Source organism: Sciurus carolinensis, chromosome 10 (genome assembly GCF_902686445.1).
Source record: "Sciurus carolinensis chromosome 10, mSciCar1.2, whole genome shotgun sequence".
In the NCBI taxonomy this organism is placed as follows: domain Eukaryota; kingdom Metazoa; phylum Chordata; class Mammalia; order Rodentia; family Sciuridae; genus Sciurus; species Sciurus carolinensis.
In genome coordinates, this window is record NC_062222.1 from 116,576,673 (window position 1) to 116,589,296 (window position 12,624).

At 33.8% G+C, this 12,624-nt stretch overlaps 1 protein-coding gene across 9 annotated transcripts in view; it reads right to left on the reverse strand.

The window, feature by feature from the left end:
• Positions 1-12,624, reverse strand: part of Pcdh7 (protocadherin 7) — a 389,130-nt gene that overhangs the window by 369,919 nt on the left and 6,587 nt on the right. Inside the window, exon 2 of one of the 9 annotated variants that reach the window (XM_047565819.1) lies at positions 7,542-8,884. The exons of the other annotated variants lie outside the window; for them this stretch is intronic. Coding sequence (XP_047421775.1) covers positions 8,849-8,884 — 36 coding nt within the window. The 3' untranslated portion in view covers positions 7,542-8,848. Of the gene's footprint in view, positions 1-7,541; positions 8,885-12,624 lie in introns of those variants that run through there. 9 annotated transcript variants of the gene reach the window in all.

Below are 12,624 nucleotides of genomic sequence, written 5' to 3' on the forward strand. Positions count from 1 at the left end.
ATGTGCCTCTGTGGATTGATTGCTTGTACTTAAACCTCAGCTCTGCTCCTTTACAGCTTCTGTAACTATGAGCCAAGTACTCAACTCACTGCTCATCACTGTCCACATCTGCAAAATGAAGGTAACCATAGGTCTATTTTAGTATGTAGTAATGTATGTAAAATAGGTTGACCAGTGCTTAAAATACAGTGTGCAATATATGTTTACTGTTATTATTTATATATCTTCCCACTGAAACTGAAATTCCACAGAGGAATAAATTTTTGTCAGTTTGTTATTGCTGTTTCTCCATGTCTAGAACAGTACAATGATCATAAGTGGCATACAGTAGTCACTCAATAAATATTTGTTCTTGAAGACATTAACTGCATTACCTTATTAAAGGTAAAATATTAAAGAAAAACTCAAGAAGTTTAGTTAACAAAACAAATGTTAGTTTCCCGACCAAACGGTTGTATTAATTTGGAAAAACAGTCATTACCAACTTTTGTTCCTAATGTCCCATAGAAATATCATCTCTGTATCTAAAATTGATTCTGTGTTCAACAGTAAAATATTTTTAAAAAAACATTTAGATGGAACTTTTAAAATGCATCTTTGTTTATACCATAATTACTTCTATTCCCTGAACAGGGGTATGATAAACTTCCTTTTTTAAAAATGTCGGTAGTCAAATTTAAAATCAGCTCTAGAAGCTTATACAGGTATCTCTTAGGAAAACTCAATTCAGCTATTATGTTTCATTGCCTGGAGATACTGACCAAAGGGGAAAAAAAAGGGAGTTCTACTTCAAGACTTTGATGAGCTTATCCTTTATCCCTCACATGAACATACCTGCATGCGTCATGTTGGATGTTTATGGAGCTCCAGATTCCTCTTCATATATCTCATTATCTGAATTTCTAATTTCATTAAGAAAGTGAAAAATCAGAATGGGTTAAAAAAAAAAAAAAACATAATCCCTGACTTGTGCATGGATGTGTCTCATTGTGAAAAGTTTACTACCCATGTACAAAATGATAATTACTGAGGAGTCGCTGCAAGTGTGGCTCCCGCTTTGGTTATACTTTGGTTATATGCCTGGCCATTTCCATCTGCCGTGAGAAATCAGACCTGTTGGATCCCTGTACAACTACTGATGCTATCATGTGGAAAATTCACTGAGACTCTCCTTATAAAAAGTAAATCGTCTGCATTTCTGTTCACTTCCCTCTCCATTGAACTCCTACTGCATTTCATTTGGATTTTCATGTTGAAAATTTATTAGATGTTTTGGGCTAAGTATTAATATTGTAATTAAAAATATCTCATCCCAGCGACCCAGGAGGCTGAAGCAGGAGGATTGCAAGTTTGAGGTCAGCCTCAGCAATTTAGCAAGGCCCTGTCTCAAAATAAAAAATAAAAAGGGCTAGGGATGTAGCTAATTGGTTCAGCACCCCTGCATTCAATCCTCAATTTTAAAAAAGTAAAAGAAAAAGAAAAAACAAAAACTCATTCATGGAAAAATTTTGTACTCTTTTAAAGTAAATTTTGATTTTACATTAATTAATAAACATAAAAGCACTTATTTGGTAAAATTTAAATGATGTTACTTAATATCACAAATTTCCATGAAAGCTGGAAATGGCAGAAAGTATTCAATGATGAGCATAAATGTTTAGATGTGGTAAGCTGAAAGTGTATTTTAAACTTTTTGCACATGCATATGTATTAGAGATTCACATATTTTTCACTAAAAGCTATAGCGAATCTTCCCATTTTCCATCAATTGTAAAAACACATTTATAAGGTTCCTGTTTGGAGCTCATCTGGAAAGGAAAAATGGAAAGAATACTCTCCCATGAATGTTCACGCTGTGTGAAATGAATAACAAGTTGGCAAAGAAAGGATAATGCTATCCAATGTGTTCTTGCTTAGACCAAGAATAGACCGTTAGGGACTGAAATGTGTCCCCCAAGTTCCCACATTGAAGTCTTTATCCCTAATGTGATTATATTTAGAGATAAGGTTTTAAGGTTAAATGAGGTCATATGATTAGGTACTAATCTGATAGAACTGGTGTCCTTAGAGAAGGAAGGGACATTGGCACTTTCTCTATGCACATGCACAGAGGAAAGGTTGTGTGAGGACACAGAGAGACAGCAGCTGCCTACAAGCCAAGAGGATAGGTCTCACTAAAGGCCAAGCCTGCCAGCACCTTAATCTAAGAATTCCAGGCTCAAGAACTGAGAGAAAAGTATCTTCTGTTGTTTAGGATACCATTTTGTTATAGCAGCCTGAGTAGACTAATACAGACTCTACTAAACCTGCTGAGAATACAGAGCAGGTATTATGAACTAGAAAATCATACAAAAGCTAAAAATGTATCTATGTAAATTAAAATCTATTAGGATGACTACATTAATACAAATTCTCAGATATGTAGAGAAAAGTCTGCTGGAGGGAAGTTCTAAAGGGCTCTTTAGTAGTGAGAGCAGGAATTTGGAGAGGCTCCAGTTTTCCTGTTTCCTGTGTTACATGAGATCCTGATATTATCTGCTTCTAGGGCTGCTGGAGGGATTAAATGATGTAACAGAGCAGAGTCCTTGGCATGATGATCATCAGCACAGAATAAAAGTTCAATAAATGACAGCTGTTACTTTTAGATACTGGACATGAAGGCAAAGAAAATGTCCCAGGAAAGATCACATGGCAAGAAGAAATGAAGGTTGAAAAGTGATAGGATTTTTTAAAAAATTGTCAAAATGATGTTTTGGAATCGTTGTGTGCCTCTCCTCAAGTGTGTGGTTTACAGCGATAAGCCATTACCATTCCTTCACCACAGGGAGGTGAGATTCAAGTACTGGAGGTCTTTTTGATACTAAGCAGTACCTACTGGCATATGTGGAGGGCCACACGCGGTCACACCAGATCAATGCAACTTTGAAGATGACCAGAAGAGACAGGCAGAGATTTAAACGGGTGGTTAGGACAAATATTCTTTTACTCTTTTAAAAATAAAATATAATGAAAACACACCAAAAGTGGAAAAGCACCTTCCAAGGTGTTTAGAGAAATTCATGGATAACTAGAAATATTATTGTCAGTTGTGACAGTGCTTCAAAAGTTCCCATATGGTTCATGTGACCCCCATAAACCATGTCTTGTAATCAGCACTGGGGTTATTATGTAAAATGACGGAAGAGGAGTTTCCAGAGGCTTCAGGACTTGAAGGGTTACATGAGGTTACATCAGCCAATCAATGACAGCTGGGAATGGAAGGCAGATTTTTGGATTACCTCACCCAGTTCCTGTTTTCTGTTTTCCTAGAGACCTTCTAGGAGTGAACTAATAAGCAGAAGTTAGGAATTCCAGGGCCTCTAACCTAGAAATTTTGCTGTCCGGCCTAGCATATGCAATCATAATTGAGAAGGGAGGAATACATTAAAAATTCAGGTTTCTAAACTAAAGCACTAATGTCCTAGAATTAAATTTCTAAGAACAGGGCAAGAAAATCTGCATTTGTAATAATATTTATGCAAAACAGAATCACACAACTCTTATATTTGGTTAGCACATTTTGAAATAACCACAATATTCTTCATCAAAATAGTTCTAATTCCTTTTAATCTTCATTGTTTTACTAAAATTTATAGCTGATTAAGTGAAATTATTATTTCTCAAATCTTGAAATATTTAGTCCACACAACCAGAAATGAGGAAGCGGGTACCTTTTATATCTGGTCTGCTATAAGCATTCCACAAATTTTTGTCAAATGAATTTTTCTGAAGTTGCTTCCAGCATTGCAAAAAAAAAAAAAAAAAAAAAAGGCTATTATCCTCTTATATCTCAGCTTCCTCAAGTTAAAATCAGGATAAGAAACAACTGCTGACAATAATGTCTTAATAAGTGGCAACAATATTTATTACACTAGTCTAACCATAAGAGTAGGGAAAGGTAGGTAATCTGCCATGCAGGTTTTATACTTTGTTCTTTCTCTCTTTCTCTCAAGTGTGGGAGCAGAAAATGAGTGATGACAGAGCGGTTGAACTAGGTATTGTAGATAGAAAACAAAACCCTAAACACCTGGTCTAAAGGGGAGGAAGTGGAGGTCACTACTTTTTCACTCTAATCTTGCAATCATATCAAGCCATGGCATTTCATGGAATCCTTAAAATCTCCAGGGCCAAAATTCAAGGTCACAAATATTAGCTTTTGTCAGGCCTGAACAGTCCTTTTTAGATATATCTCCTCCGAAGTCCAGACTTCTCACTGGAATTGAAGACACTAAGTGCTTTAACTGAGTCCTCTGTCTTCTAAGCTGGAGAATTGCTGCCCACCCTTCCTCAAAGTTCCAAACAAAATTCGCACTTCTTAGGGAATATTTGTGATGCATTGACTTAGTTATCTTTTAGCAATTTGCATCCGGGTGAGCCAAAGACTGAACCAGACCTCATCATAGGTCATTCAGGCTTTTCCAGTCACCCTTCGGACTGATTTTGAGTTGCAAGTCATTTCTCTGCTCCTGTCTCACTGCCCACCACTTTCAACTAAAAGTGTATCCCTTCTTCACTTTCAACTAAAAGTGTATCCCTTCTTCTAGGCCTTTCTTTAATAAACGGAGTATGCATTTCTTTTCACAGATATGCTGGACTATCACCTTTTAAAAATGACTGCTTGTCATGCGCTGAATGAAAATGGAAAGTTTATCAGTGAGCATGAGTTGGCAGAGTGAGTGAATAAGATCTGCAGGAATATATAAATTGACAGATACAGAAATCCGTGCATGTGTTTGGGCGTACATGTATCTATTTTTTCCCCAGATGAGGATCCCCAGAAAAATACTGACAACCCATATGCTTGCATGGTTCTTCTTTTATACCCCCTCAAAATAAGACAGAAGTCTTCAGGGTGACCAGTGCTTCCTTCACTTGCCTTAAACATTTGCTTCAGTTTATCTTATTTAAGGGTCTGGTGTTTACACCACCACCAAAAAGGAAGAAAGGGAAATCAGAGAATTATTCATATGCTACTGAAAGGAGAGGCATACACTAGGAAGAGAAGGCAGGAGCTCCAGTCAACCAGACAGGTAGCCTTTCATCAGGAGAAACCCTCCCAGGAGGGAGAGTAACAGTTCCTGAAGAGCTCAGAACCTGATAAAAATGTGGCTATGCCAAATTCTAGATCCAATGTGTGGATCTACAGACCACCTAGCATCAAAGCCCACACCTTTTGTTCAACAAGTATGTACAGAGTGTCTCCTGTAAGTTGGGCATGATCCCAGGCACAAGGAAATACAACGATGGACAAGACAAACGTAGGGGCAGTCACTCTGAACTTCATGCATCTCCTGCCTTTTGTGTATCACTTTTGCATTGTCTCATCTATGGAAGGTAGGAACCATGTAATAATCATTTTATCTCCACCCCAAAGTCTTGCACTGTGTAAAAAAGACAGAGCAAAACAATATGCAATCTATGAAATGAAAGGATTTAAGAAATCACACACATCAAAGGAAAGTTTTTGCAAAATTAGAGATAAAAATTTATTCCCTGAGAGGTAGTTTAAATAGCAGTAGCACTTCTTAAGGACCTTAATAATTTTTCTGGAGAATGCCTCAAAAACAAAGTTAGGATTAAAGCAATTTGCCAAATTCTTGATGGTGTTCTTTCTTAAATCACTTATACACATCCAGTTAATTAATCAAATATCCAAATTACACCCACAATGCACAGTGAGTGAATAAGATCAGCAGGAATCTTATTCATTAAATTTATTTATTTATTGAAAATATGAAGTGCTGTGTGTGACTTCTGAAAAGAAAAATGTTTAAAAAATTGCCTGTTCTGAGGATTTCTCTTGCAAAATTTTCCCCAGAGAAGTCTGGAAATACACCCTACTCCAAAATGTAAATTTCACAACTTTTCTCATACACTTTCAGAACTCTTGAATTCTGACTCTCTTTTGGGAAGATGTTGTGCCGAGAAGTCTGAAAGAAAACTGTATTTAAAAACATGATTCTTGTCCTGAGGATGTGGCTCAGCGGTAGTGGGCTTGCTGGGTATGTATGAGGTCCTTGTGTTTGATCTCCAGTACCACAAAACAAAACAAAACAAAATCTCACAAATCTCAAAGTTTCCCTCAAATGCTTTTAGTACTCTTGAATTTTGACTGAATATTTTTTTCATGTATTTTATAAAGTTACTTAGCTACTTCCATCAGTCATGAAAACCTTCATTGTTTCACTATCCTCATCTCAGGAATAATAATGGTGTTCTTCCTCAGTTTGTTCTGAGTAATAAATGAGCAAACATGTGTCCAATGCTTGGAAACCTAAGAGACATGATGAAAACCCATCATTTTTCTGTTCTGTAATCTTCTTTATAACTTATTCATTCTAGGAGGGCAAAGATTCATTATTCTTTGCATACCCAGGACCAGTGCTGATATTAGTTCTACTAAAAGAAAAAACTTTAAAGAATGACCTGCATTGAATATATCAGTCCCTAGCATTATCATGTTCCTCCTTAGATTTTATAAGGAATTAATTCTTGTCTTTTAATTTAAAGTAAAATACTCAAAAGTTAAAAATCAATAGGGTTATTTCCTTTCACATAAGTTCCAGTAATTATAACAGAGACTGGTCAAGAGACCTGAGATTGGTAACAATGATCAGGAGCAGGGTACAGGGGAACAGAGAAAGTCTGTACCTCATCACTGAACCAATCACACACACATGAACACAAGAATGATAAAAAATTTCTCAAAAAATTTTTTGCTGTGGTTAATGCTGCTATAAAAACTATACTTTTGATCATTCTGATTCAGCTGAATAGTACACTAAAATCCTTGTTTTTTCTTTGATTTATTATATTTTTATTCATAATAGAAAACATTCTCATCTTCCTACCCCAGTGAAGAGTATGATTCTCAAACTGTTTCCACACTAAGACATACATACATATATATATATATGCTTTTGTTTTTGTTTTTACATAGCAACCAAGAACAGGAACACTCACAGGCACACAAACACAACTGAAACAAAAATTTCGTTCGTCAAGACAAGTGTTTCTTACTGTAGCAATGTACTCTAGATTTTTTTTTTAATCTTTCTACTTGTGGTTAGAAAACTGATAAATTAATGGATGCCCCAAGAGTGTATAACAACCTGTTTCTAAGTGTCAACTTTGAAAGTTCTTTGTGAAGATATTCCTAAATCTCACCTCTGCACATTAATTGTACTTTCAATGATTCCCACATTTTGGACTTTGATTTTTCTATCACTTGTTTTTGAGTGGATCTGATTTGTTACATGATTCACTTTAAGTTAAGCAGAGGAGGTTTACCACTAGAGATGAGGAAAGAAGCAGAAGTAGTAAGGGTTCTTTAGCCAGCCTCTTGTACTGGTCCTTACGTTCAAAACAAAATGAGAGGTTGAGAATAATTAAGTTTTATTCAGGAATTTCACTGTTGTCTCAATGATACTTGAGAAAATTTCCCTTTTGCAGGTTTAAATAAACAGCTAATTGAATAAAAATCCTCAAGCAGACCTTAGGGATTTGTATGGGTAACAGTGCATTACCTATCACTTTGTACTTTAATGTAATTCCAATATTTATTTAGTTTTTTTTTTTTCCAAAACGGCTATCATAATGACCTTGATTCACAAACCAAAACGAAACAAAAATCATGAAATTTGCATTCTTAGTTAGAATTTCCAATCTTGTAGCCAATTTTAATAGGGCAATAGGGCAGATGTTGTGGTAAATGTATATGAAATGATCAGACTTAACATACGGAATATTTGTTTTTAAGCACATAAATGCATACAACATAACAAATAGACTCATAAATACACAAACATGGAGAAGTACAGGAGTCATCCAGAGGATCTCCTGACTTACGTAGAATATCACTTACATAACTAAAATCCAGTCACTGTGTCAGCTGTGCAGCATGCTGAATTGTTAGAACTGCTGGAGTTTATGCCATCTGATATTAAATAGAATAGCCTTCCATTAAATGTAGTCCACAAACAGGAAGCCACATCTTCCTTTTCAATGCAACTACAGTGACTTAAGTGAAGTTAGCCAAAATTTTTTCAATTTTCTTATGGAATATATAAAAAAAAATTGAAAATTCTATACATACTTTGGTCAATGGTCAATAATTCAGGATTTAAAGAAAAATCAATCTATTGCAATGCCTGTGATAAAAACACAAAATCAAACCCTCAAATTTGTTTCAGAGCCAAAAGTTTTATAAATATTGCTCAAAGTCTTTGCATATACAGGTATGGGTACAAAAACAGACATACACAATGGCATTTAGGGGTGCACATACAGAATGAGCAAAAGACTCTCTTTTCCTCTATCAGAACTATCTGACTGGAAAAGAAGCTGTGATTACATGACATTTCAAAAATATTCAGGTTTTTATTTAAAGTCAATCTTTAATGTAGACAAATGTATAGACAAAGACATAACAGACCTAATTTCCCTTTGTTCACACAAAGCCAAAGCTTAGGATTATTGCTGAAATATGTGTTTGGATTCTTTTTTTTTTTTTTTTTTTCTATTGACTCCACTATTAAGCCTAATAGGTGCTAACTCTCTTAGAACGGAACTCCTGGTATCTTCAGAATTCATTAGTAGCACATTTCTGTATTAATACTATTTCTTTTAAGTTTATTAAATAATACTATTTTTCTTTAAATGAGAGAGAAAAAAATTGAAAATAAAATGCATAAGTGGAACAAGCAGTGATTGGCTGACACCCCACGGCCAAGGGCAGGCTCCAGCAGGTTTCGGAGTAGCAAGGTCATCACAGTATGGTGCAAAATGGAGCATCATATTAGAGTGGAATTCAGCCAAACACAGTAATGTATGGATGTAGACGCATCTGAAAGAAGGAAAATAAAGATTTATGCAGATAAAAAAAAAAATGCGATGAAAATTTCCCCCATGTCTTATGCTCAATTGGAATGTTGTAAATAGAAGTTAGGGAGCAGAGAAAAATTTTATTTGCAATTTATGTGTTTGTAAATAAAAAATATACTCAGGGGAACAAAGTTAACTTGTCATAGGAATTCCATTTGGAAACTTTAATAGTTTTGTTGTTTGTACACAGCATTCGAGTTCAATACAAACATCACTGAATTCCTGAAAATAAACCTTTATTCTGCCTTTAAAACATTAATTCACCAGAAGTGATAATTAAGATTAGTTTTACTAGTTTTAGCTCAGTTCTTCTTGGAATGTGATTTCTCCCACAACACTAATGCTAAATAAAGCACTGTGTAATGTACTGAAACACAGTCCCTGCTTTAGAAAAGAATCGAAGGGCTTTTAGAGACAATAAGAGAGGCAGAGCTTACTCCAGATGTATGTGAACAGATCTTACTTTTTCTACAGAAATAAATGAATGGGGAACCTTGCCAGAGTCTAAAAATCAATTACCTACACCTTAAACATAAATAAATGATTATTACACTACATTTCCTACACCAACTCCACCTTCACTGACCCCTCCCCGCAAAGTAACATAGTGATGTTAAATGTCTAGTATCATTGAAGACTGTCAAAACAATGACTTCCTCATGGTAATTTTTTTTAAGTTTAGGTTTTATTTTTGAATTTAATAAATGCCATAATTTATATCTTATCCCTATGTACATTTAGAACCTAATACTCTAGATTGATTACCTAACAAGGAAACAATCCATCTAAAAAATTACAAAATATCACATTCTTCTAAAAATTTTCTAGATAACAAACTAAAAGGAAGAATCAATTCATTGTTGTTTACATAACAAGGATTCTAGGGTAAAATGCATTTGCAGAGTGGAATGTAAAGGAGTTCAGAAACCTAAAGGAGTTTTTCATATTGATGGAAAAGGCCAAATATCATCCCAACTAGAATGCATAGAAAGTTTCATATATGACATATAGAACGTTTTTATATTTTTTTATGAAAATACATTTTCACTGAGGATATGCTAAAGTCAGTCTAAGCAGGAACTTACATATGTTATCACTGAACTGCTAGAATTAAAAATTTCATCAATGAACTTGTTGAATATATGTTCTCAACTATGCTAAGTTACTTTAATGAATGTTAATTGCTACCTAACATAGGGGGAAATTATTAATTTCTTTTTAAAATCTATGAATGTTGGAATTATAAATTCCAAGATATTTTTACATATAAGAACTGAAGCACAAGGCAGAATTGTAGTCTATTATAAAAAGATCTATCTTTATAGCCAAGTGCATACTTACAAATACATAAGTAGATCTAATTAGATTTCTATCATTACTGAAATTGATACAGAAAAAGTTACCGAAATTGAGGTTTTTTTTTTCCTCATGGATTATATAATGAAATAGAAAGGAATACTGTTCTCTGAATTCCATGATTTCGACACTATATACCTGATAATACCTGACACTATTTCGACATTATATACCTGATAATGTTGTGCTTCCAAATTACTATTTTTTTACTGGGCCTCAGTCTCCTCTTCCGTAAAATGAGAGAACTTCTTTGCTGATATTTGCTAATTCTAAAATGTGATAACTCTAGTAATTTTTAAGCTGTTGATTACAAGACGTTTTTGGCTTTGTATATGTTTAAATTTCAGATATTTCCCATGTGTCAGTGTATGAATATTGTAACAAAATAAAAGACTATTGGCAGTATACTTGGTATACAGGAACAAATGTGTGTATTTGAAAAGAGAGTTTGTGATATATGATTTATTTATACTTTTCCACAGATGAGATGTAAAAGATATTTCAAATATAGGAATATAACAAGAAAATGATTTTGTAATATTTAGTGTCCTGTATAACTGACTTACAATCATTAAATTGGCTTTGCAGTTTTATACCTATATTACTAGTTGATTTAAGAAAAGTTATTGATAAGGTTTCAATTGTCATATGAGGACTTCCATTTACATTAGCATAGCTACTATAGGAGATCAAATCAGTGAGTGACCCTTATTTCATAGTCATTCAGAGATCCAGGCAATGTTGCTTTAGTAGATGTCTCTCAACTAAAGACATGGTCTCACTTCCATAGTTATTAGCCTATTGCCTGTATCAGGGCAAATATAACAGCAATCTCATCATATGTAGATTCCTTGTTTTTCCTGAAAGACTCCATAGTTAGAGACAGGAAAGCCATATTATAGATAGTATGCTTTAAGGAATTAAATCAGGAAGTGGTGGCTGGCATCATTATGCAGATGTATTACTACCAAAATATATACATAGTGTTTTTATATATACACAAATAAATTGTTATGTAGTTCCCTTCATGGCAAATCATCCATTTGCTTCCAAAATAGAAGTACTTAAAAAACAAACAAGTTCTCCTGTATTTTTTCACTAGTATAAAAGGGATATATTGAACATAATTTGATCAGTTAAAGAGAACATTATTCAAACTAATTCAACTGTTCCTTATGAAAGAGAACTGTCACTAGATTTAAAAATATTTTTTCTTAAGTATTTCAGGATCAGCTACAAATGGATTTTAAAATTAATGTTTATTCAAGTTAAATTCTTTCCAAAAATAAATTGCCTGACTTTCCATCTACTAAATGCAATAAACTTTTGACTTTTATGTACATTATCTAAATAACAGTATATCAAGTATAAGCTCGGCAGGACTTGGGAGTAATAAGCAATGTGGTAACTGTATGTTTATATTATCTATTACTTTTTGCAATTATGTTGTTTTTAAGAAAAATGAAAAACCATTTAGCATTTAGGAAAACATTGGATATTTAAAAATAAATAGAAAGCTTTTTTTTTTTTTATTTTCAAATCAAAAGCACAGTTGTATTTTTAGGTCACAAACTTCAACAAGACCAGGTTCGTCAGGCAATGGAAAAATGAAATGGAAATGAGTGGATGCTTAGTTTCAATAATGTTGTCAAAGATCCAGATTTTACTCAATGAAATATGTGATGTAGTTGAGAGCAAAGGTTGTTGTCTAAATGGTAAAGGTCTGAATTATGAAAACCTGGGCTACATCATCAGTTTTTCAAATGTGTGATTTTCAGAAATAATTCCAGCAACTTTATAATAACTCCAGTAACACACACCTAGAGTCTGCCAGCTAGTAACTCTAGAAGCTTGATTAGACCTTCTCTAGAGCCTAGGAAAACAAACTCAAAAGAAGGGGGAAGGGACCAGAGTGTGAAGATTATTTACAAACTTTCATTACTAGGAAGTTGTTTAACTTACGACAACATAACTGCATAGGAGCAACACTTCAGAAGGTCTAAATCTTATGAAAATAAGAACAGTGTAAGAAACATCACTTCTATTTTATCACGAATAAAGAGCTATAATAAGGCAATTCAGGAAAACTTCAAATAAGATGAAGGCTCCATATCAAATGAAATATCATGTTTATAATTAATCTCTATTATAAGTATTTAAAACAATACAACCCTTAAATTTGTCCTTAAATAAATTAATTTGTCAAAGAACAAATTATAACAAGACCCTGTGTTTTTTGTTTGTTTTCTAAACAAAATGTTTAATTAAAGAAAATATATCTTGGCAGTTCTGTAAAAATTAATATCTTTTTAAACAGAAAAGTCATCCACTTATAGTAAAAATAAA